The 27176-nt window shown below is 35.8% G+C and overlaps 2 protein-coding genes across 2 annotated transcripts in view; both read left to right on the forward strand.

The window, feature by feature from the left end:
• The window catches only part of LOC113227969, a 37078-nt gene extending 30592 nt beyond the window's left edge, over positions 1–6486 (forward strand). The window contains exon 2 of the mRNA XM_026461080.1: positions 5665–6486. Coding sequence (XP_026316865.1) covers positions 5665–5974 — 310 coding nt within the window. The 3' untranslated portion in view covers positions 5975–6486. The remainder of the gene's footprint in view (positions 1–5664) is intronic.
• A 5918-nt stretch (positions 6487–12404) lies between these two features.
• LOC113227901 (palmitoyl-protein thioesterase 1) lies at positions 12405–25816 on the forward strand. The gene is made up of 5 exons (XM_026460990.1): positions 12405–12732; positions 13519–13756; positions 13971–14135; positions 22696–22972; positions 25365–25816. Exons 1-5 carry the CDS (start codon positions 12651–12653, stop codon positions 25500–25502), a joined length of 900 nt encoding a protein of 299 aa, XP_026316775.1. The 5' UTR covers positions 12405–12650; the 3' UTR covers positions 25503–25816.
• The last annotated feature ends 1360 nt before the right edge of the window (positions 25817–27176 follow it).

Here is a 27176-nt window from a genome sequence, read left to right on the forward strand (position 1 = left end):
GTATGACACTAATATTGTATTAAGCATATTTAGTATTTCCTCTATTTAATACTACGTCAATACTCATTTATTTAATTATTATAAAAATACAGGAGTATTTAAAAACTAATTTGAAACAACATGAAATATTATGTATATTATGTCCGTTGATTTTTACGACTCGGCTACACGACAGCCTGTCATTGTCATGTTTCAGGTAACATTTTATATACCCCGGAGGTCTGGAAACCATTTAAAACACCGGTATTTCATGTGTAATAAAATGAAGACCTATGTTAAGTTCTACTTACAGGTGGGGCAAAGGGTATGCCCAACTTTGGCGGAAATCAAATAAAATAAAATAAATTAAAAATTTAAAAAAAAAATCTATAGAACTTCCGTACTTTTTAGTTTATTCATTTTTTTTTTATTCGGTACTTACATGATTTTTTAGAAAAAAATCTAACTCTAATTGTAAACAATAGCAGTCGCTGTAGCCGAAACCGACTAGGACATACAGACACTTACATTATACAGTTTTTCCTCAAGTTTTGAATACGATCTCAGCAAGATGGCGGCCTTTAGCAGCGATATACTCTAATGTACGGCCGCTTTCTATATTTGATCCTGAATCTAGTCGGTTTCTAAAGTTGGTTCGTCTCTCGGAGAGGTGACGTGAGTTGCCCGCGCTTCCCGTTTTATTTAATCCCGTAGTAGTGTTAATTTTTCTATATGGCTCGTTAGTGGCTAATCCCGATTTTTTCCTGTTGGGTTACCTGAAAGATAAAGATTTTAAACATCACTCCACACTGTCGAAGGTCTGAAGGCCCGAAATATCGAGGAGGTGAACACTATACCACTGGAGATGAGCCGAAAAGTGGCCAATAACTTTACAAACCGTCTACATCAGTGTATTGCTGCTGAAGGCCGCCATCTTGCTGAGATAGTATTCAAAACGTGAGGAAAAAAACAATATGATGTACCCATTGACTTTGTAAGTCAATGGATGTACCGAATGGAATAAAAAAAACAGACGTTCTGCAGTTTTTTTTAATTGCTCCCCAAACTCGGGGTTACCTTTGCCCCACCTTGTAAGTGGCGTTATATGGAGTCAGTATTAAAAGCAAACAACGCGTTGTGAATGCTTACTAGTTTATATTCCAACTTTAATATTTGTCAGGCAAATACAATTACTACAATCCATGAAAATGTTTTGTGCTATTAGTCAGTGTCCATAGATAATAAAATTAGTTCATCTACAAAGAAAGAAGAACAAATTAATGGAACTATTACGTGATGACAAACTAAATTACCGTAAGCTTTGATAGGATGAATCATACTTCCTATAACAACCGAAATTATAGCCTGTTCAAAGATTGAGAGAGAAAGAAGTTTTTTAATTGAACAAGATTTGGATCTTGCTTTTGATTTACGTAAGATACCGTTGCATCGGCATTAAAACAAGTACCAATTTTTTTAACAAAAATGAATTTATTTAAATTTTAGTTTATTCATCTTAAACTTTTTTTTATACATTACTTATAGAGATGTATTACATTTATATAAACAAACTACAAGTTTTAGTAGCAATGGAGCTTTTTAAAATAGAGTTAATCTGGGGAAATACTGCCACCTTACCTGTTTTTGTTGCGAACCAGTAATGTGAGCATTACTGCGTTCCGGTTTAGAAGACAAGGGGGAAATTTCTAGCGCATAAGACTTGTCAATGTTTACGTGACGAGCGCTCTAGTCCCTCTCAGATCTTTGTGGTTTCATACTTTTTTTTTATAATATCTAGTGAGAGGACGAGCAAGTCGTGCGCCTGATCGTAAGCTACACGCCTGTCCATAACAGTTGCAGTGCCACTCAGAGCTTTAAATCGCAAAGATTTGAGGGGCACAGCCACTACGCCCGTTACCCTGAGACATAAGTTGACAAGTTCCATGTGCCTGTAATTTCACCAGCACCCTTACCCTTCAAAACTGTTTGGCAGCAAAAATAGATAAGGTGGCAGTACTTCCCTGGACGAACACTTTCAAAACGAGCTGTTATGCTATGAATGGCACTGCGAATGTTCAAAAACAAATAGGTATTCTTCAAGGATATGGTTATCTATAGATACAGGGTCAAAGTACATAAAGTTTCATATAAATATAAAAATAAAGATTTAAATTAGATAATATAAGAATAGAATAGGTAATAAGAATAAACCAAAGTCCAATGTGTGTGTGTGATGTGTCCATATAACTGAATCCCCGACTGCTTGCCTCTGAAGTTGATTCTAATAATAAGTACTCAATGGAGACGTATTAATAAATATATATTTAATGGAACGGAAAAGTATACCGACCGATATTAAATGACGTCATATTTTCTTCAAAACTCGTATTTCGTTGTTGTATTTTCCTCTAAATATGAATTATATTATTGTTGGTTTTACCCTGTTTTATCAGTAAGGTTACACTCATTTAATAGATAAAATTTGCTTAAAGTAAAAATTTCTCAGTAATGGACAGTGGTTCATTTCAATTAGTAATGCACTAGTAAGGAAATACAATAAATAGATTGCGTTACTTTTATCGTTGAAAGCAAAGTTTATATTTAGTCTAAACATGTTAAATGGCAGAATTTTCGTATGATATTGCAATTGCAAATGTAGAATCTGACCATGACGTCATTCGACGAAAGTTTCTCTAGCTTGATACTCATTTTTGATATCATCCGGTGTGGCTTATCGGTTAAGTATTTATTCTAGCATTTACTGATGCTAAAGTAATCTACTTCCTCGATCGTTGCCATTTAGTTACCAACTTACCTACCAACGTAGATAACCTAGTATCAGTAATTCTACATAGAGATATAGTTGGTGAATCTGGGCAGGTACTTATATGGACAGAACAATGTGAGGAGAGAATTTTACACATTGCACCGGAAATTCATAAACGCTTTAATTAGTTTGTAGTCTTAGAATAATAACGCATAGAAACCTAGCCCGCACACGCTAAGTGAGGCAAGTTAGAGGGTTCCAAACGCGTCCCAGGAGCGCGCGGGCTGTTAGTGCTCAAGGTCATATTGCACCGCGAACAGCTCCAAAATTTTTTGCTAAAAATGACGAAATGTGCGGTAAATGGGTGTAAAAATACAACAGACAAACATAAAATAGACACTAACATCGCATTCCACAAGTAAGTAATGCGTTTCAACTCATATTTTTATGTAAATATTCACTAAAACAGAAAAATAATTTCGCGGCAACAAGATACGAAAGTGTTGCAAAGTAACGAATTTTTTTTCTCCCCATTTTGCTATTCTCTATCAAAATAATTATATTACGTAAATTTTAGTGGTGCCTGTAATTTAGATTTATTTGCGCATCTTGAACTAATATTTACTTTAATAAACATTAAATGTTTTCGTTAACTCCTGTAAGTGATTGGGACACTTAATTATTTTATAATACTTTTAACGGCTCTGCGTTCATGCTTTATTGAATAATTATTTATTTTAATTTTATTTGAATTGGAGCACATATTGCAACAAATTTACAGTACTTATATATTTGTTTCTACTATAGTGTTGGCACCACCAGTACAACTTTGATAGCTTATTATATGTCTTTCTTTTCGTAACTCAAGCGAAATATTTTATATTAAAATATTTTATTTTCTTAAAAGGGGAGCATTCTTAAGCGATTTTTTAATCTATTTTAACAGTTATTTTCTTTAATGTTTGCTTATGGCATTTTCGGTTTTAGGTTTCGAATATGGCACTTATTTCTAAATCCAAGATGCGGGAGCGATTTTTCGAATAATGGCAAGTTGGGTATCGTTTTCGAGATGTTTGGGAATGTTCAATACAAATATGGCACTCATTTCTAAATCCAAGATGGCAAACACGACAGTTCAAACAAAAGCAATATTCGTAATGAGCACCCCCAAATACCTCGAAAACGATACCCAACTTGCCATTATTTGAAAAATCGTGCCCGCCATCTTGGATTTACAAATAGTGCCATATTCACATTGAGCATCCCCAAATACCTCGAAAATGATACCCACATAGCATTTTTTTGAAAAAATCGTGCCCGCCATCTTGGATTTAGAAATGAGTGCCACATTCGTAATGAGCATCCCCAAGTACCTCGAAAATGATACCCATATTGCATTTATTTCAAAACTCGTGTCCGCCATCTTGGATTTAGAAATGAGTGCCATATTCGTAATGAGCATCCCCAAATAGCTCGAAAAGGATACCCATATAGCATATTTTGAAAAATCGTGTCCGCCATCTTGGATTTACAAATAAGTGCTATATTCGTTTTTCATCGACAAAACCGAGCACATCTGTAGGCACCTGATCGACAATGTCGGGCAAATCTGTAGGCACCTTTAACTTAATGATGAGTTAAGCAAGATACAATTTCCCCACTTTTGAGGGAAATGTTATTCCATGGCATCATTATTTGTATATTTGTGTGCGTGCCGACGAGCGTAGTTACAAGTTGCTTACGCCTACATGAATTTGGTTTTTGCCTCACTTGTGACAGTTCGTTTGATATGAAACTATCATTCTATGCGTTATTATTCTAAGTTTGTAGTTATATACTAGCGATGCGCGACTATGTTACTAATACTAATCATTCGAATGCGCAAATCATTCACCATGTCCATATCCAAATTTCTCTTTCCCCGTCACATTTACGCATCAAGTATATAACCAGTAATAGAGACGAAATGTCATTTAATTTGTTTAAAACTATTCTGCCAAATTATTACTGTGACAACTGCGCTCCGATTGGCCAGCCCGAATTCGAAACAATTGACGGGTGTAGTCAATTGTTTCACTTCAAATCTGCCAGTTTAACTTGAGCTTTGCCATAATGGACGAAAATGGAAAATTACATATTTAATTACCGATGAAATGTGGTTCCGTTTGTTTTGTAATCAGATGTTTTGCTGATTTTCCCACACCACCGAATGGAACAGCCCCCATTGTTAGAGATATTATCTTTAATACAATAAATACAAAATGTTTTTGGAACATACAGAGACGCACACACAGGTCAGTTGTTAGCACTGTACTATTTCAGTTTTCTAATTTGTGATTTCAGCGCAAACGAGAGTTAATATTTGAAAGTAATATAAGGCTAATTTACCCGATGAGTTGCCAGGGATGGATGGCCCTTATTTCGTCTCTATTTTTGGTTATTTACTCGATGCATTTACGGTATTTACCATATCTCAGAGAGGGCTAGGCAGAAATGATCTATGGAATCTATGAATTAGTAATATAGTGGTAATGACCGATCATACAGATCATTCGAATACGAAAATCTGTTGGTTACTAATTCGTCATTCGAATGAAATGATGCGAGTAGAATATCGAAATCATTCTCAATCGCGCGTCACTCCATACGTCACGTCTGTCGCCGCAAACACTAGCGAGGTAGCAATGCATCTCAAGTAATGTAGGCCCTCTGATTGGTTGACCCTGTATTCAACATTTTAGTATATTATTCAACTAGCTACATTTGCTAATAAATGCATTCTGGTTACAACTCTCACCATCAGCGTTTCACTGTAAAGTACATACAGCTACTCAACACCCAAACAACCACGAAGAGCGCCTAAAATGATATTCCTATTGAAGAAACAAATGTTTATTGGTCTCCTTGCTTTGTTCCAGGTCCCTTCAAGAAGCAAAACCAGAAAAACCACTGCTCTTCGCGCCTCTTACAAAGGAGTCTAAAATGAGACGACATATTAGGTCTATGTCAGATGTTCAGAGCAGCACACCCTACAGAATCGTCTTCAGGTCACGAAAAGGAAGCACACAAACACTGATGTACGACTCGGACACGAGAGCTAGAAGAATCAGGTCCTACAACAGACATCTTGACTCCTCAGATTCAAGCGACAGCTTGGACTTGCCGCGAAAGGTGAGGACTCTTGAGCAAAACATCCTTAAACACACGGACTCCATGAGAATTTTGTAACTCAAGATCTGAAATACAATGGGCTGTGCCGTCTAGTTTTACCTAGATCGGATTCACGTCGGTACGATGGTGTCTGTATCTACGATGACGAAGCATCAGTTGGTGCTGGCGAAGGACTGATCTCCAATTATTTCTAGTGTTCTCAATGGACTAAATTAGATTATAGTGATTTCCATGAGACTGTGATCGAGTTAGAATATCGTTAAGGATAGTAAATAAAATCATTCTATTATATTTGTATGTATACGTTTACATTAGGATTTATAGATACTTATCGTATTAAGGATAGATCGATATGATTTTCAAAAAGCCATATATTTTAAATTAATGTTTGTAAATTTTGTTTGTCTCGTACCATTTCTGGCTTGTTTATGTTGCTTACGTAATCCTTAATTTTCGCTGAGATTTGAATCATTATGCAATTTAATTGCATAGCTTTAATATGTATTCGAATGTGCTAACTCTCTTTTTGTATGACACACATGTACCACTCAGATTGGACCGACTAACTGTTGTTATGGCGTTTTACATGAGTATACAATGATTATGCAATAATGATTTGCAATTTTGGATACCGATTTATTTCTTTTTAAAATAAATTGTGGAAAATTTAATGAAGTTTTTTAATTACCTAAACCTATGCACCTAATGGTCAACACATAAAATCTCTTTATGAAGGAGCCACGTGCGTGTTCGGCAGTGCAACGCTGTTACAAATGCACTTGCTTAAATTTTACACAGTTAGGCAATTTCGTAGATGTGTAATCCACCAGTACATATATATGTCGCAGCCGTATTGTATAAAGCGTCGAATTACATTACGGCTATACGCTTTGCAAAACAGCGCTGTTTTCTAATATAACACGGCTACCTCGTATTCAGCCAGATTGTGATCCCTACACGTTCTACAAAACGTCAATGATTTAAAAAACTTCAGAAATCTTATAATAATGTTTATTTGTAAGTCAATGATAATGATCAAAGAAGATTTGATAACCTTATACTTTTAAGTAGTTGTTACGAGACTATAACGCAAGTAAGTAACATATTATTTCTCTTGTTATTGCCGTGTTAGGCAATAACAAGAATTATTTCTTTTTCACTATTACCTATGTTCACCATTTACCTATTCAGTATTTTCACGCACATTTTTACTTTTCCGCTCCTAAAACTAATATTGTTTACACTTTGTTGAGACAGTTGCTGTCTGCGACGGCATTATTGTTGTTATGATAATGCAGCGCTATTGGCGGCTATACTTGGAACTAAGTATCTCAAAGCAGCGTAACAATTGTAATTCCATTTCTTAGCCGCTGTGTGAAACACCACGTGTTAATATAATGCGGCGCACTTTTCTTAGGCGAATACAATCCGACCGAACACGTGGTAGCCGTATTAGCAAACAGCGCCGTTTTGCAAACCGGCTAGCCGTAATGTAATATGGCGCTTTATACAATACGGCTGCGACATATATACAGAATTGAATTGACTCGTTTGTTCGTTTGCCTCTTACTTTATATATTAAAAAAAAATAGCCCTGTTGATATAAAAAAACATGTAAAGTAGATACTTGTGGAATACAGCGATTTTCTTATAAAATTTCGAGGTTGAGTTGTGTAAAATTTTTAGGAGTCGTGTTTTCACACCAAATTAATAATAATCAGTGTAGGTATATCCTCAATTTTATCATACATGTTTTCGAAAGTGATCGATTCAACACTTTCACTGTTATGCGGAATGAACCTAAGCCATTTGAGGTTGTATAGACTCTAAATAAAAAAAAAATATTTCGTTTGTATTATGTATTTATATTCCGTTTGTTGAAATATGGGTAATACGATTATAAATAAGGGCGCCTTCGAATTAGATGCTTGTAGAAGCGCAGCAGTGGCGCGACTGTGGGGCTGCAGCGGCGGCAATGTACAATATTTTATTACGCTAATTTTCACACAATATTTAGAAGCGCAGCTAGCAGCAGTCGCGCCACGCGCATGCCTCTATTAAAGACTACTTACATATTATATTTGAGAGACTAGATATAGTATGAAAATTAGTAGTAATTAGTGGCGCGGATGTCGCGCGTCAAATGCTTCTACAGGCATCTAAAAATAAATAATATTTTATTTCAAACGAAACAAAAAACATAAATCTTATTTGAAGGCGCCCTGGAGGGACACTAGAACAGGTAATTCCAAAGACACAAATAGAGATAGAATGTCGGTGACGTCGCGTTGTTCTAAATTGTTTATTCAAGATTAAGTACTTGCTGAAAGTTCACTTGAACACCTGTCATAATCATGACATAATTAGGTATTTCGGTTTGAATTATTGAACCGTGACTCGATAAAATGCCAATTCGGAATGTCTTTTGCTACTTTTTTAGCATTAAGAAAGTAGCCTTTTTTATTCGCTTAAAAAAGACTAGTGCCTGTTGGAACGTACAGGGATTAATTAATTCGTTCACTCAACCAACCGACGACTTTAAAAGTAAAATATAAATACGACAAAATTTCATATAAAATAAATTTGATATAAAACATTTAGGTGTTCCGTGCCTAAATTTTTTGTAATTTCTGATACTTACTGAATTAAGCAACATCATTCCATCATTTTACTATTATTGAGGAAAAAATAAAATCTAAGACATGACCGTATGGTTAATATAACCACTACTTTACAACTGTGTCATTTTACCTATTTTCATTTATGTAAATAAATAAATAGGAACCAATGAAAAATAACATACAGTACAGATGCAGTTACGAATAATAATTTATATTAAGATAATTATCTATGTTGCACCATTATAAAAAACCAAAAGACTTATTATGAAATGCAACTTTCTGTAAGGCATAATTTTTAATAGGCACGTACCGATCTCATTGTAAATGTGCTCGGAAACGTACACACATTAATTAGCAACTCAAACATTTATCAGTCATCATTTACGTAGGTTAATTTGATCACGTACCTACGTTTAATGAGACTAAAATAAATAATTAAATAAATATATGGGTACACATGTCTTTCACTATATAATTCGTATTATCAATACGCAGTAACTCACTTCAAAATCTGAAAATTATTGTGACGCCATCTATTAAACTGGTCTTAAAACTCTTAAACTGATATTTGAAGTAGTAGTAATCGCAGGACACTGTACTCGTAGTAATACGGTAGAGCGCGCTTTATACAGTTATTGAACAGCACCATCTAGTGCAGTGTAATGTAAAAAGTGTTAAAGCTCTTTATAAACATACAGCATAATATATTTTTAAATCAGTACACGATTAAATTACGTTTTGGATTAAAATACATTGATTGTTCCAGTTTTGTATTTGTAACGTATTATCTAACCTAAACACAACTTTATATCTAGTAGGAACATTTAAATGCGCCTTCGAACAGACACCTCCAGTTTTTCTTAATTTTATATTAATTTTGTTGTTCATACATTAAAACTATTTTACAAACAGTGTACGGATGACCGGTATTAAAGCTAGGATATCAGATAGGTCGCTTTTGGTGCTTTCTGTGTACATGCCAACTGACTCTTCTGAGAATCTCACAGAGTTTGTTGAGTGCCTGGGTGAGTTAGCGGCAATAGTGGACGATTGTCAGATGGATTCTGTATTCATCCTAGGAGACTTTAATGCGCATCCCGGTGAGAAATTCTGTAGGGAACTGCTGGATTTCTGTGCAGAACAAAAGTGGCATTGTGCAGATATAGAGATGCTAGGAGTTGCGTCGGACTCATATACATATGTGAGCAATATTAACGGAACAAGTAGATGGCTGGACCATTGTGTAGTGTCTGAGGCAGCCCTCAAAACAATACAAAACGTTAAAATTGACTATGGTGTTTATTGGTCTGACCATCAGCCACTAGAGATAGAGTTAAATTTAAATTTATTTATGTGTAAAAATGAATTAGAGTTTAAGAAATGTAATAAAATTAAGTGGGGGGAGCGACACCCAGATCAAGTAACATTGTATACACAGTACTGTAATGAGTATCTTAGAGATGTTGACTTTCCGACTGAACTTAGAACTTGCAGCGACTAACATTGTGATAATGTGGAACATAGATTAGTTATTGACAAGTTTTACGCTAACATTATTGATATTTTACAAAGAGCAGCCACCTGTAGTTCTAATGCCAATGTTCTCAGATTGAATCGGAAGCGACATATTACAGGTTTCAATAAATACGTACGACAGGCTCACATGGAGGCTCGAATAGGATTTCAAAATTGGGTCTCATGGGGAAAGCCTAAGGAAGGCCCTGTGTACGCTACTATGACGGAAACCAGAAAAGTTTTTAAACAAAAATTGAAATGGTGCCAAACAAATGCTGAGCAAATTAAGATGGATATTTTAGCTACACAACACACAAATAAAGATTTTAGACAATTTTGGAAAGAAACAAACAAATTGAAACCTAGAACGGGTCTCCCTGTGAGCGTGGAGGGTGTTAGTGAGTCTGACCAGATTGCCCAACTATTTAAGCAACATTTTAAAACTGTGTCTCCATTGGATGTCAGTGAGAGTGGAGATCCACCTGCAGTAGGACGAGCGGCTGTAACTCCTCCGGTGAGATACACGGCTAAGGAGGTGGCACGGGTGGTGAGGGGTATGGTGCGTGGGAAATCACCTGGGTACGATTGCCTCAGTATAGAACATCTGCAACATGCTGGGGTACATCTGTCTAGAGTACTAGCCATGCTCTTCACCTTCTGTGTCGGTCACACATATCTACCTGATGATATGATGACAACTGTGGTAGTGCCGATCTTAAAGAATCGAACAGGTGATGCTTCTGACATAGGAAACTATAGGCCCAATTCACTGGCAACAATTGTTGCAAAAGTGCTGGACGGTGTGCTTGACAGGGAACTGGATAGTCATGTGAAACTTAGTGACGCACAATTTGGTTTTAGATCTGGACTTTCCACAGAGGCAGCAATTCTTTGCCTTAAGCACACTGTTCGATACTACACAGACAGGAAAACACCGGTATTCGCATGTTTCCTGGACTTGTCGAAGGCATTCGACTTGGTGTCCTATGGTAAACTATGGCAGAAGCTGTATGAAGACACTACACTACCCGGTGAGCTGGTGGAGTTGTTCAGGTATTGGTACAGTCATCAAAACAATGTTGTGAGATGGGCAGATGTGCTATCCGATCCGTACAAGTTGGAGTGTGGGGTGAGGCAGGGGGGGTTGACGTCGCCCACACTCTTCAACTTTTACGTCAATCGGCTGGTGGAGGAGCTCAGCAGCGCCATGGTAGGATGCTCGGTAGATGGGACTTTTGTAAATAACATTAGTTATGCTGATGACATGGTGTTGCTGAGCCCTTCCATCAGTGCCCTCAGGACGCTGGTGGCAATTTGTGAGCGGTATGCGGTGAAACATGGCCTCAGGTACAATACCTCTAAAAGTGAGCTGATGATTTTTGAGGCGAAAGAGGTGACATTGCCAGACCAATTACCACCTGTTGCGCTTAACGGTACACCTCTGAAGCGGGTTACAGAGTTTAAGTACCTGGGGCACTGGGTCACAGCTGGACTCAGGGATGACGTGGATGTAGAGAGGGAGCGTAGGGCGCTGGCAGTCAGAAGTAATATGTTGATCCGTAGGTTTGCAAGGTGTACTAACAGCGTAAAACTTACCTTATTCAGAGCGTACTGTCAGTCGTTTTACACTTGCAGCCTATGGATACACTTTACCCAAAAGGCTTACAGCGCCCTACGAGTCCAATATAACAACGCGTTCAGGATGTTGTTGGGGCTGCCGCGTCATTGTAGTGCATCTGGAATGTTCGCGGAAACGCAGATTGATGGCTTCCATGCCATAATGCGCAAACGCATGGCATCATTGAGAAGACGCGTGCGCGGCAGCTCCAACAGCCTCCTGGCCACGGTGGCGGAGAGGCTGGACGGTCCTTTTTTGGAGGCGTGGGATGCCCTTCATAAACCTGTGTACGTTCTTATAAAATAATATATATTTATCTATAATTATTACTATTTGTTAAATATTCTTGTACTAACATAGTTGATAAGTGCCTGTAACTAACAAATGATATGGATTAATTTCTGAAGTAAATGATTTTTGATTTTTGATTTGATTAAAAGACCTACCTATTGTAGGGTCATGAGAAATTTTCTACTCCTTTTCAAGAAAACATATTTTTCAGAAAAAAAAATATTTTTCCAATTTTTCAGATTTTTTTTCCGGAAAAATGTTCACTAATTGAAATGTTTCGGAACATTCCCCAACAGCAGACTTGCCTGTCCATTGCAACTACGGGGTTTCCAGTGTATTTTTCAGAGTAACATCTAGAGGGCGCCACTAAGATGGTTTCTATTGTATTGTAAGCAATAGGTTATAATTCCAGTCAATTCGGTCCCTTCAGTTTGACAGTTTGACAGCTGACAGTATAAATAAACATTTTTTGTATTTAATAGAGTCTGCCGGTTGTGTTGTGGCGTTAACTGTTCAAATTAATAAAAACGTTGTGGAAACAAAAGCGTTTCTATATTTTACTAGGAATATTTCTCGGCTGACGGCGTAAAATAGAAACTTGAAATTTCTTTAGTAGATACGAGTTTCTTAAAGAAAAGTGAAAACTAAGTAGAAATATCAGTTGCGCCCCACATTTTGCGGTGTAAAAATGAAACCGTGGCTCATTTTCTTTTTAACTTTAAAGATTGCAACTGCTGAATATGTGCCGGTAGTGCTATGGCATGGAATGGGTGAGTTTTACAAGTTGTAGTGGAAAAATTTTATCAACTTTATTACCTACCTAATTTATCTCATACTTTAACTTATACTGGTTACTAATTCTAAATTTAAATTGATTTGTGCACCAGATTGAATTCTTGAATACTTTATTTAATTAGACTTGTAAAGTTCATGGTTTTATTTTTTAATTAGTTTTGTACACAAAGTATTGAGTGTTATAGAAATGAAAGAAAGTGCTTATAGGACTTAAGGTCGTATTCCAAAACTCTACTCAATGCTCAAGTCAGGACTTGAGTATGATTTAAAGCACTGGAAATCATACTCAAGTCTGCTCAAGTCCTGCCTTGAGCATTGAGTAGAGTTCTGGAATATGACCCTAAGTGTGAGAAACATTTTAAGTATTTCTTAATGCTTAGTACTAATAGAGCATTAGCATTAAGGACTAAGAATTGTTAGGTGGGTAAACAGTAAATAAAATAATAGTAATATATACAAATTATTATTAAACAATAATCAGGAATTTTCACTTCTCTACAAAGTTTTACATTGTAAATATTATGTATGTAGTTGCAGTATAAAGTATAGATTACAAAAATTATAGAGATGTCTGAACTAGGTTTATCCTGTATTTTGGGTCTTCTCTCTAGCTCCTCCTAAAAAATAAGAAAGTTATAAATGGATATTTATAAGCACATGTTTAGTCTTATTTAAAAATAAATAAAGTATTTAAGATTAAATAGATCATATAATAAAAATTTCGATTTGATTTTGATTCAGATTTGTTTTTTTTTCTACAGGAGACACATGTTGTTTTTCATTCAGTCTTGGAGGTTTCCAGAGGTTTTTGGAAGAACAACTAAAAGGTGTCTATGTTCATTCTCTGAGGATCGGTAACTCAACTACGGAAGATTTTGAAAATGGATACTTTATGAATCCAAATCATCAAATTGAATATGCTTGCAATCAGATTGCTGGTGACCCTTACTTGAAAAAAGGATTTAATGCTATTGGATTTTCGCAGGGAGCCCAGTTTATGTAAGTATTTTAAATGTTATGTGCAGTTTTTTTTTACTTATTTTTGTTTCATCTATGGAAAAATTAGTTCCGGAATATTCCTCTGTAAATAGATTACAAAAATGCTTTTAATTATTACTTTATTACTTATTTTGCAATTACATAAATTATTAAGATTAGGGTATGTGATTTTTACAATAATAAGATTTTGACAATGTTACTATTTTTTTTCCAGGCGAGGATTAATCCAAAGATGTGGCCATCTTCTGCCTCCAGTAAAAAACTTCATTTCTCTGGGTGGGCAACATCAGGGTGTATACGGTCTCCCACATTGCGGTGCCGTTTCACATGCTACCTGCGATTACTTTAGAAAACTTCTTAATTATGCCGCCTATGTTGGGTGAGTTATATATATTATTGTATTATACAGGTTAATAAAAAAAAATTAATTGCAGTACACCAGAACAAAAGCAATTCCACATGTTAATGCAAACAACTTTTACTATGAGTGGGATACATTAGAAATCGCAAAGAAAATATTAGCTATTCCATGCAAAATATCAACAACTACTCAAACTTTTGTGTATATACGTCATATTAGTGTGGTAAGTCTAAAAATAATCGAATCTCGTATAGATTAAAAGAGGAGGCAGGCACTTCTTCAATAATGACATTAAATAAATCACTAAAACGTTTAATACACTATCCGATTTCAAGGACCCTGCGGTAAGGGCGGGCGTGGTCGGTTTGAGGGCCCCTCTTATTAACTTACGTATGTAAAAATTCTCCCAATTTAGGAACTCTAACTCCCGAACTGTTTTGCACCTACCTAAGTTAGAGTCACTTGAATTCTGGTAGTATAATAAGCACTTAAACAATTACCACAAATATCATATACATACTTAAAGTACCAAAATTTAATCATAATAATATGTTCTATAGGTTTTAAGTCAGGGCTGCGAGTTGGTCAAATAAGGTCACATGCATTGGCCAAATGTACGTTGGGCGCACTATAAGTTTCCGGAACGAGTAAGAAAAAAATACTATAAATGATCAGAATTGAATTTATGGTTTCTCATCGCGTTAATGCACTTTTTCATACGAATGAACCGATTTTGAAAACATTTATGCCACTCCTCCGTGACAATCTCTGAAACATATTTTGAATACTCTTCGACAGCCTCTTCAGGTGATGAAAATCGTTGACCGCGTAACTGGTTCTTAATTTTTGGAAATAAATAAAAGTCACAAGGTGCCAGGTCGCGACTGTACGCGGGATGGCTCATAAGGTCAACGTTGTTCACCTTCAAAAATTCATTTGTCTATCTGGCCGTGTGAGAACTGGCATTATCGTGGTGCAAGATGATACGGCGTTTACGGTTATTTTTACGGAGTTTGTCAATAACTTCCGGCAAACAAATAGTCGTGTAACAATCACTATTCACGGTACAACTATTCTCCAAAGCAACAGTAGCCACGTGTCCAGTTTTATTAAAAAAAGAAGCAATCATCCGCTTAGAGGCACTTTGCACGCGCGCCACTTTGGTTGGTTTCGGCTCATCTCGAAAGACCCATACGCTCGATTGCTGCTTTGTTTTGGGATCGTAACTATAAATCTATGTTTCGTCACCTGTTACTATGTCCAACACCAAATTTGACGCCCCTTCGTTGAATTTGGTAAGTATGGCATTGCACCAAGTAACGCGATCCGTTGTTTGAGCCTCAGTCAAATTGTGTGGGATTCACCGAGAGCACAGCTTTTTCACACCCAAATGTTTGTGTGGTATTGATTTTGATTTATTTGACTCATGCCTATGCCTAAAGCTGCCCGAATCTCATGGTATGTCACAGGCCTGTCTGTTTTGATCATACGGCGCACAGCATCGATGTTTTTGTTGTTCACAGCAGTGGACGGGCGACTATCACGAAATTCGTCACTGAGATTCACACGACCGTATTTGAATTCTACAAACCAGCTATAAATAGTCGTCTCGCATGATGCTTCATCGCCAAAAGCAGTTTGAAGCCGAGCGAAGCTCCGCTGAGCTATTACATTACACTTAGGGTCGTATTCCAGAACTCTACTCAATACTCAAGTCAGGACTTGAGTATTGCAGAGAGCACTGAAAATCATACTCAAGTCCTTGCCATTAGGGTCGTATTTCCAGTGCTTGAAATCATACCCAAGTCTGCTCAAATACTGACTTGAGCATTGAGCAGAGTTCTGGAATACGACCCTTAAAGTCGTAGAAAATCATACTAAGAAAATTTTCACTTTTTAAAGCCATGGTGATGTAGATAACCAATTTGTAAAATGACGCCACAATGTAAAAACAAGTGACAGTCAGATAAAACAAACTGTATTCTACAAACTACAAAGAGTTCCTTTTTCAAATGTTGTAATAACTTATTAAATATTGCCAGTTCCGGAAACTAATAGTATGTATGTGGCCGCGCATTATCGTGCTCAAGAATAGAATATCACTATTACGCTCGTACCAATAAAAAGGGGGCAGCAAGATCATTTACAGGCCCATAGAACTTGTTAACTTGTGTCGCAGGGTGACGGGCGCATTGGCAGTGACCCTCAGATCTTTGCGATTTAAAGCTCTGAGTGGCACTGCAACTGTTATGGACAGGCGTATAGCTTACCATCAGGCGCACGACTTGTTCAGCCCGTCACTTGATGTTATAAAAAAAAAATTACAATCTTCCCTGGGCCTTCTTCTGCCTTTAGTCACCCACTGCTGAATATATGCCTCCACATTTGCACGCGATTCTCTCCTGTCTTGGGCAATTTGCATCCAAGTTTTTCTGGTAACTTTGACTAGTACGTTCATCTATCCTTCTGGCGGCAGACGCTTCTAGTACCAGGTCTTCAGTAGTACTCTTCTGCTCCACCGGTCTTCTTTTAAGGTTTATAAAACGCAGAACTGATCTACTAATACCATGGTTTTTCTAAATAGCCCGTTATTTTTGCGTCTCAGTGTATTTCAATTTTATTACAAATACCGAAATGTGAAAATTGCCGCATAATTAAGAATATGTGTTAATCTTGTGTCCAATTAATTACCAATCAATTGGATTAATTTCATATACACAGAACCCGGTTACTTATATTAAGTAGTATCTTTATTATGTTCTCAATTAATATTTATTAAACTGTCCACATTACTTACAACTGTCCAGCTTTACATTTATATTAACTTTTCAATCATGTACATAAAAAGCGTACCTACAAATTATACTATGTAACCTATTTCAAAATAGGTTACTGTTTCTGGTTTGACAGTATTGGTTTTTGGTTAATTGAGCAGCGTGTATAGTATAGAAAAGACAAGCTATACCCTTGAAACGTTGGTTTTGCCGCTGTCACAGTGTTATTTACATAGCTGCCTATTGACATAGCTACATGGTGATATTTATATAGTCTCACAAATCTACACATTTCTAGGTTGTTTGTCATCAATTTCTAGAACTTTGGTAGAAATATACTACTGATTTGTAATATAATGTTCCCTTTTTGTCTTTAAATAAAGAGAAACACGTCCTTAAGGGTCAATTTATATTATAGCGGATCGGAATGGAAGCCAATTTTTGTAACGATATTGTACATAGCATAATGAACTTTATGATCAATGGTGTAACGTACAAATTAGATACGAGCCAAAATCTTCCGCGGATTTTTCGCGCGTGCTCGAGAATGCTCGCGCATTCCGCGGAATATTTTGGCTCGTGTAAATAAAATTAAAATTGTAAATTCGCTTACATTCATTTTTTGTTTAGTTCTGAACACAAAAGCAAAGTTCCTATAGGGAATTAAAGGTTTTTCATGTTTTTATGTGAGAAATAATGGTAAAATGATATTGATAAACCAGAAATCAAAATCGTGTTACATGAAGTTATCGTTTCGCATGTGATTGATACTTTGTGTTTCGAGCGTTTAAAATCCGTTATTGCAAGCAAACTTGTCTTGACACGAATCAAAGTCAAGCCAATCAAGTTGTAAATAAGTGGTTACTAGCTATAATTATTATCTGACTAACCTCACGTTACTGGCATGTTGCTAACTAGTGATGTTAAGCTCCGTAATCGTAATTAAAATTGTCCCATCAGAAACAAATTACAGTTTTGGGCATTTGTCCGGTATGCTACAAATACTTTTACTCATAATTTCCCAATATTATAATAGTCAATAATCGCATTCAATTATAAATAGTTCACGATAGCTGAAATAAGAAAATAACACATTAACAAAACTATGACTAAGTTTTCTTTCAAGCGCATGTTGCGTATTTGACTGCATAATGTTGCTGTGGGTACTTATATATTAATATAATATTATGTTTATTATATATTACGTATTTATTATGTATGTATTGTTTATTATATAAATATATTAATTATGTTTATGCTGTATTATGTTTAAATTTTGGCTTAAGATTTTAGTTTTTGTTTTAAGGTAATACCAACCTTTTGGTTTTGTTTTTTCTTTTTGGCCCATTGTTGACTGGTAGAGAATGCCTAATGGCATTAAGTCCGCTATTTGTACATTATTGAATCGCGCAAGAAGATTAAATGAACAAATAAAACTATGTGTACTGAAGCTGACACAAGGCATTAATGACGTAGACGCTTCGAGCATATATCGTCGAAGCGTAGCCGATGTTAAATTTGGCGAAGTTGGTAGTCCAACGGTTTGTACTGTGGGCGCTGGATGAGGAGGTCCTGGGTTCGATTGTCGATAGGACCAATTTGGGAAATTAACTTTTCTAAATTAGTCCTGGTGTGGGTGTTCTGGGAAGTACTGATTGACGATGAAAAGTGGATGCGGTTGCTTTGGGTACTTTTGAGCATGTATTGAAAAACAGAATTACTACAAATAATTATAGGATAATCTACGATTATACCTTTATTTTATATCTAACTTACTGCCCAAAATTGCACTTCAAGAGTAAAGAAGTTCGTCTAAAAATAGAGTTACGAGGTTTTAAAATTAAGCCGACGACGACTGGGAATTCCCTTGTTTGAGACCACGCAATTTGTGTGGCCGTGTGGCACATTATTATTTATTTAAATTGGTCTTTTCGAATCCGAAATCCTGTGTTTCGAATTAACAACCCTATGTTATCGTTATAGGGAGCATGTTTTGCAATTCAAATTCAACTCAAGTATTAAATTCACGCCAACCTGTTTACAATTGTAGACTTGATGTTATTTATTAGAGAACAAAGGTTATCAAAGTTAGATAAACTTTACCATTCATTTAGTAAAGACTTGGCTTTGTTTAAGTTTAATTTATTTAAACCATACCAACTGTTTTGATTTAAAATATATTTTAGTATCTTAGTATGAATTGTGTAAATATTCCTTCTTATCAATATCTATATTTATTTTCTTTTATTATAAATTTCTCTTGTACCCATATCCCGTACAATACTCCCGGATACGCAATTCGAGGCACCTTGCATTTTCACTATTAGGGTGTGGCCTGACGAACGTAATTTTGTGAGTTGGGTAATTTACGTTGTCTTCGTTTTCATATAAAACCCCGGTTGTGCCACACGACGACGCAAAAACGCGAGTTGTCTGCCGACTCACGCTCTTAATTACGACTGAATTTCGGTCGTGAGATGTGCTGGTGGGGGTGGACGGAAGTGGTTCACTTTGGTATTGGATGAGCGTGAACGGAGAATTTTATTACCGAGGTTGAACAAGGTCCATGATTATGGAATTTATCACAAAAGATGATGTTAAAAAAAAATCTTTTTGTAACATCATCTTCTAATGCTTCATAAATACACACTAAAACACGTTCGTCGGGCAAACCGAATTTCAGTCGAACGTTAACCACGCGACTCAAAAAAACGAAATTCAAAACTCACAATAAGGCCGCCTTCAAATTAGACGCTTGTAGAAGCACTGCCGTCGCGCCATTACTAATTTTCATACAAAATTTACCAGTGGTTTACAATTTTGAGGCTATCAAAACGGACATTTTTACAACTTCTGAGATTTTGTTAATTTTTTAAAATACACACATCAAAAGTGTCTAGGGATCAAGTGAATATTTTTGAAATAAAAATTATTTAAGCAATATTTACCAAATCCAGTCTTCCAGGACGACTTCTTACTTTAATGCTTATGTTTTATTTAACCGCTTACCCCTATATTTAATTAAAATAAACTAAAATTGATGTTTTTGCAAATTGTGGGAAAAAACTCAAATTAACGGCGTCAATTAAATGACAAAAAAATGGCGAAAATGAGGATTTTGCTCATTTTTATTGTAAAGATAATAATAATAATAATAATAATAACGCACACACTCAACATAGCCCCGCACTAGGGAAACCCTGTGTCGCGGGTGCCATGGACACACACATAGACAACCACAAATTACACCCAAACTCACGAGAGAAATAAATGTAGGCCATACAAATACTTCTCCCGACCCGGGAATCGAACCTAGGACCTCTGCGTGGCAGTCCGGCATGGTAACCGTTCGGCCACGGAGGCAGTTAAGATAAGAAAATTAATAATCTGTATTTCCACCATTAACACGAATCACACAATTACAGCGATTTGGCATGCTTAAGATGAGTTCATCAAAATCACTTTGAGGAATGGCCGCCCATGTGTTTTGTAACAAGTCAAAATATTGTTGTAGAGTATGTACGGTATGCATACTCGGCACAGCTCTTCTTTGAAGCATATCCCATGCGTGCTCAATTGGATTGAGGTCTGGCGATTGAGCAGGCCACGGCAGAACGTTGATACGAGCTTCGGCAAGAATGCGTGTTACGACTCTAGCCGTGTGTGGACGTGCGTTGTCATGCATTAGTTGAAATGAATCACCCAACTGGCCTCGCAAAGGGATGATAACATCTGAAACAATCCTCTCTGCGTAAACTTGAGCATTGAGGTTACCCCTGATCCAAATGATATCGGTTCTTCCGCCGATCCAAATACCGGCCTATATCATTATTGTTCCCCCACCATATGGATGAACTTCCTGACAATATCTCAAACGTTCATGACGTCCAGATGTTCTCTAAACTCGAGTACGTCTTGTATCCGGTCTCATACCGAAGCGGGATTCATCCGAAAAGCACACATAGCGCCAGTCTTCTTCCTCCCAGTTTCTGTGTTCGCGAGCCCAACGTAAACGGGTCCTGCGATTGCAGGGTGCAATAGGTGGAACTCTGAGCGGCCTTCGGGATCGCAGACCCACTTCACGTAAACGATTTCGGATTGTTTGATCGCTTATTAGCAAGCCTGAGGAGCTGTGGAGCCTCGTAACCAACATCATGGCGGTCATGGTACGATTCCGTCGAGCAGTATTTTGGATATACCGGTCCTGTCTGCGAGTCGTGATGCGAGATCGTCCTCCATGTCGCTCGGCCACGCTGCCCGTCATGCGATAGCGCGTCCAGAGGCGACTTATGACGCTCTGTGTAGTGTTAAGAGTGAAAGCCACAGCACGTTGCCTGGAACCAGCTTCCAACATTCCGACGGCTCGCATCATCACTTCTCGGGTTAAATGATGTCGTCTCTCCATAATAATGTAAATTGTTTCGGTTCCGATGCAGATATTGTAATGATTTTGTCAAAACGCTATAACTCATTTTTATACAAAACCACATTGACAATCGATTTTCTTTTTATTATCGAATTTTAAACAATATTCCTTATTTAAATGTTAAAACTCAGTAAAAAGTATCAATAGCGATACAAAAAAGTTAATATAATTAACCCTAATTGCAGCAATTCTCTTAAACGTACTTGATCCCTAGATACTTTTGATGTGTGTATATATAACTTTTTAGAGACAAAAAGTATTATATTATTTTACTCGTGTTGCATAACGCTATGTGCATGTTTCACTCAAGTGTTTGCTTAACATATCTAATTAAAATGATGTCACCATTCACTATACTGCTGTCAGTTTACGATAGGTTAAAAAAAAGGTTATTCACTCATCGGTCAATCACATGAAATAAACAAGCTAAACAATGGTCAATCATAACGACCACTTTACTGGTGCTGAATTTGATATTGACTTTGAAATCCATAATCATTTTGAAGATCGTGATCACTCTCAGTCCTTCATAATCTAACACTGGGGTAACGTAAAACATATTGTCGATGATTTGTAGAAACGGCGAAAGCGCCATTTTGAAAAATTTTCACGAGGTGATCCCGTTTTAGGTTTTAACGATAATTTACAAATATTTACGTCCTGTTTCAAAGGCATATTTTGGTTTTAATTAAGTTTAAGTTTTAAAATTTAATTTGAAACAGGACGTAAATATCTTAAAAAGTCGGGAAAAACTAAAACATGCTCCCCTGAAAAATTTTTCGAAATGGCGCCTTCGCCCTTTCTACAAAACACCGACATTGTCTATAATTTTATTGAAGAAATTTCTGCATTAAATTAGTTTGTATTTTGTTTATTGTTTTACTTATATTAAATTGCTTAGATTGTTTCTTTGTTAATAAATATTGATATAATATTAAGTTACGCTGAGTTGCCAGATGCCACTAATTGCCATTTACTTTAATGTTTTAAAGTTTGTATTTGTTTTTTTTTTCAAACAAATGTCAGCCGTGACCATGGAACCTATAAAGAGCCCAAAACGTTAATTTGTTTGAAAGAACCGTAGACTATATATTTTTTTTCCATCATTTGTAGACTATATTATCTTTTTTTAAGGAAAGAACAAATACACATTTTCTGGATTTAAAATAATTTGTATTTCCTTTTTTTTTGCAAATAAATCTGAGCCGTAATCATGGAACCTGTAAAGAGCCCAAAACGTTAATTTGTTTGAAAGACAAATATACACGATTAATACGACGAAAAATCGTGTGTATGTGTATGAAATAGTAGAATAAGTAATAGATTGAAATAGTTTCATTTCCATTACCAAATATGTTTTGTCTTTTGTATGTTACAGTTGGGTTCAAAAGTATCTAGTACAAGCGACGTACTGGCACGATCCGCTAAATGAAGCTCTTTATAAGAACAACAGTATTTTCCTATCCGACATAAACAACGAGAAAAGAGTACTAAAAGGCTACGTAAGGAATCTGCAGAAATTAGAACACTTTGTGATGGTAAAATTCGACAATGACACTATGGTTCAGCCTGTAGAGACCTCCTGGTTCGGATTCTATGCGCCGGGGCAGAGTATAAAGCTGCAGAATTTGCAGGAGTCGAATATTTACAAAAAGGTTTGTATGTGTTTAATATTTTTGTTTTATTCGCATTATGCATTATACAATGTGAATAAGAATTTAATAATAATAATAAATCTTTATTATGGACAACAGATATCCATGAAGTATGAAAATTATAATTAGGTTAGTACTTAAATTGTATTAAGGATTTTGTGCTTGTTATTAAATGCCACATTTATGGGGCACTCACTCCTAGCCGCGATAGTTTTCAGGAGGCCATTGCTGCTGACACGTATACTTTTTTTTTCATTTTGAGGAACTACAATTATACTTATGAGAAATAATACATATTTAAAATGAAATATCTGAACCTGTACTTACCTAAAAATACTTTAAAGAAAACAAAAAGATAATCCAGCAAACTGATTCAATTATACACATATAGGTACAACAACAAAACTAAAAACATCATAATGCAGCGTATCCTATTCTATAATATAAACGTTGACTTCTTCCGTAAGAGTGCCATGAAGTTGTCGACGCTAGCTTCAGCAAACATGGCAGACGCACTGCAAAACCGTGGCAGCCGCAGCAGCGTCCCGAAGGCGTTATTACATAGAGTGAGCAGGGCCCCTGAATTTGAAAGTTTGCGTTATTTTATTTAAATTTATATGAAGTATCTTGTTTGTCTTTGGACCGATCGTATAATAAGGCTAACACTGGTTCGAGTCTAGTCAGATCGAAAGTTTTTTATTGTTTTATTCACAAGTAAAAAGTTTACAAAAAAGAAACACAAAAAACAGTGAATAAAAACCATTAAAAGATTTATGTATCGCTGCCATCACAATCATGCTGTCAGGCGTCTACCAAAAGAATTAATATCTAATAGGTACTTATGCGCAAATTACGTTACTTACACTTAAAACTATTAAATTTCACACTTTTACAAATGAATTTATTTAAGAATTGTCTTACATTTGTCTGGTTTGCCTAGAAGTTTATCAAGAACGTCACTGGGCAATTTATTAAGCAGTATGGTAATATGTATCTCCAGGATCGCCTTCCATAGTTGTTATTGTATGGACGAAGAACATACCTTGGTAGGTAATTTAGATTACGCAGTTTACCAATTCTTGAGTTTGTTTTACCATGGCGATTTTATCTATTTTATTTTCGTTCGGTCATTGTATCAATAATAATAAACTATTTTAGTGGTGTAGTAAAAACATCATGATTTTCATTACCAATAAATATTGCAATAAGGCTCAATTTCAATCTTAATCTTACAGTGTGTAATACATTTGTCTCCACGAAATGTTTCGTTATCGACATCAGTGATGCGTCGATATGAAAAAAAATTTGAATTTTGTTAACATGATCGTGTTTAATTTTACATTTTTTTGATACTTCTGATGTCATATCGCTTTTAACATGAATGAACGTAACTTTCAATGCATACGAAAAAAGTTAATTTACATAGACACACCGGCACATTTAGCGGAACACTAATAAAATCTCCAGAATAATGCGGTGTTTTTTCAAAAATCTGGTTAGTTATTATTGTACTTGTTTAGATCTAATTTGAAAATAAAAAATTAGGCTACTGTCATTTTTTCATTTGTTGTAATTTCCTACTAATTCGGGTTTGTTGAATGGTTAGAGGTTGATTTTGCGTTCTTGTGAATCTCGTAAAGTTTATTTGAAGTTTTTAATTTGGATTTAATCAATGTTAAACTGTTACAAGTTTTAACATTTTATAGCTCTATCAATGCGATCAATACCTCCGCCCAATGTCACGTTGAGGAAGACATGAAAATGTCTCCAAACCGTTTTGCGTTTAAACTTTATTGTCGTTGTTTTAAAATATTTACGTCCTCTTAGGTTTTCGCCATTGTTACACATGGGAAATGAAACAATTTTGCCGGATTTAAATCGCGTATATTTGGTTTTTTTTTTCAAACAAACCAACGTTTCTGGCCCTTTACATGTCCCATGGTCACGGAGTCAACCGTGACGTGTACACCTACGCGATTTAAATACGGAAAAATAGTTTCATTTGCTATATTTACGTACTTTTTTAAAATTAAATGTTAGTTTTAAGTAATTTGACGTTTATTTGAGTTTGTTTTTAACTTTCAGTTTGTTTAAAATAGGACGTCAATATTTTAAAAGTCGTGGAAAATTAAAACATGCTTCCCTGGAAACCACCCTTTCTACAAAATACCGACGTTGTGATCACGTTTACATAAAAAATAATAATATAAATTTGGTTTCATCATCTTAAAATAATACAAGAGCAAGATTATTATTATTATTATTATAGAAGAGCGATGTTTCCTAACACACGCCCTAACAAGCCTAAATGGAAACATCCGCCCCTGTACTATGCCCTTTAAAATGAACGAATAGAACATTTTTTTTTATTTTTTTTTTATTACCATTTCAGGATCGTCTCGGTCTAAAACAGATGGACAAAGATGGGAAGCTGGTCTTCCTTCACACGGAAGGAGACCATTTGCGGTTCACTGATGGGTGGTTCATCAAGAACATTCTACAACCTTATTTGAATATGACCATTGAATAACATTGTAACAAGCATTGGTTTTGTCTTACAGCGAGTTGTAGAAAAGACTTTTAATTTTAAGGTGTCCATAATTATAATACTGTCCTTTGCTTTACTTTAGTAATGAAACTAGAGACAGCGTGCTTGTTAATGGAGCATCAATATTTATGAGCATTTATGCTCTCTTCAAGTTATGATTTCTGAATTTCGTCAAATGAAATTGTAGTAGCACGCTAAATTTATATAGATTAAAAATAACTCTATGTCTGTTAAGATAAGGTCTATCCAATTCCAAAGTGATAAGCTGAGTGTACAGTTTTTATGTAAAATTTGTTATGAATTCTTTGTGCAATGAATGAGTATCGTGTAAAAGATATAATGGAATAAAGTCATAACAGATGTAACCGGCCTTTTTCGAAACTGACTATTATTCAACCTAAAATAAAGTCGATTTCATAGTTTTTCGCCGTTGCAACATATTGGAATTGAAACTATTTTTACCCTGATCGAAAATCGTGTATATATTTGTTTTTATTTTCAAACAAGCCAACGTTTCAGGTTATTTGCAGAAATATGTTTAAAAATAAAACATAGTATTTAATTTTATCTATGGTTTAGAGTTTAGTAGCAGTAGAGCTCCTCGCGAAAGAGTTTTTTCGAGTAAAAATATTTGTTTCAATATGTGGGTGAAATTAGTTTATGGTCTAGGTTCTAAGTAACTATTCATTTGGTACAACAATTCTACTTAAAATAACTTGATTTTTTTTTATTTTAACTGCCTCCGTGACCGAACGGTTACCATGCCGGACTGCCACGCAGAGGTCCCAGGTTGGATTCCCGGGCCGGGAAAAATATTTGTATGGCATTTATTTCTCTCGTGAGTTTGGGTGTAATTTGTGTTTGTCTATGTGTGTGTCCATGGTACCCGCGACACAGGGCTTCCCTAGTGCGGAGCTATGTTGAGTGTGTGCGTTATATATATTTATATATTATATTTGATACAAAACAGTATACTCCAAAAACTTACCATCTGTAAGCGTCGTTGAAACCTATTACCAATTTCTGCCGCCAAGCAATAATGTGAGCAGTGGCGGATTTGCAGTCTTGGCCGCACTAGACCCCAGGCCATTTAGTCAGTACCAGCACCCGTTCAGTGGTTTTTGAGTTTATCACGATCAGATACATTATAGATATGTAACATTATATTTTATACATAAAATGTACGAAAGTGACTTAGGCAGATTATTGCTATGCGATGCTTAAGATCACTGTTATGCTATATATAAACTTTGTCAAAATATCGAGTTCTTAGGTTTTCGCGATTGTTACACATAGGAAATGAAACTGTTTTTTCGGATTTAAATCGCGTATATTTGTTTTTTCAAACAAACCGACGTTTCGGGCCCTTTACAGGTCCCATGGTCACGGTTGACTGACCGTAAATATACGCGATTTAAATTCGGAAAAACAGTTTCATTTCCTTTGTCATAATAGTCATCTCTGACTAGATTACTGCGCCGAAATTGCTTGTATTTAGGCTAAATACCATTTACGTTACACTTGAAGCGGAAAATGGCCACTTCCTTAATTTGAAATCGGTTAGACTTCTGAAAAAGTGGTGGTTCTAATAAATTATTCAATTTGTTTGATACGTTAATGAAATTCCTAACTACTTGTGAGGGATTGATTGGAATG

The sequence above is a fragment of the Hyposmocoma kahamanoa genome, unplaced genomic scaffold, assembly GCF_003589595.1.
Source record: "Hyposmocoma kahamanoa isolate Upper Pololo Valley unplaced genomic scaffold, ASM358959v1 220, whole genome shotgun sequence".
Taxonomy (NCBI): Eukaryota; Metazoa; Arthropoda; class Insecta; order Lepidoptera; family Cosmopterigidae; genus Hyposmocoma; species Hyposmocoma kahamanoa.

Coding starts and splice junctions, on each gene's coding strand:
- LOC113227901 (XM_026460990.1), top strand. CDS start 12,651: ATGAAACCGTGGCTCATTTTCTTTTTAACTTTAAAGATTGCAACTGCT. Junction 12,733..13,518: donor AGTGCTATGGCATGGAATGG/GTGAGTTTTACA, acceptor TTTTTTCTACAG/GAGACACATGTTGTTTTTCA. Junction 13,757..13,970: donor TCGCAGGGAGCCCAGTTTAT/GTAAGTATTTTA, acceptor TTTTTTTTCCAG/GCGAGGATTAATCCAAAGAT.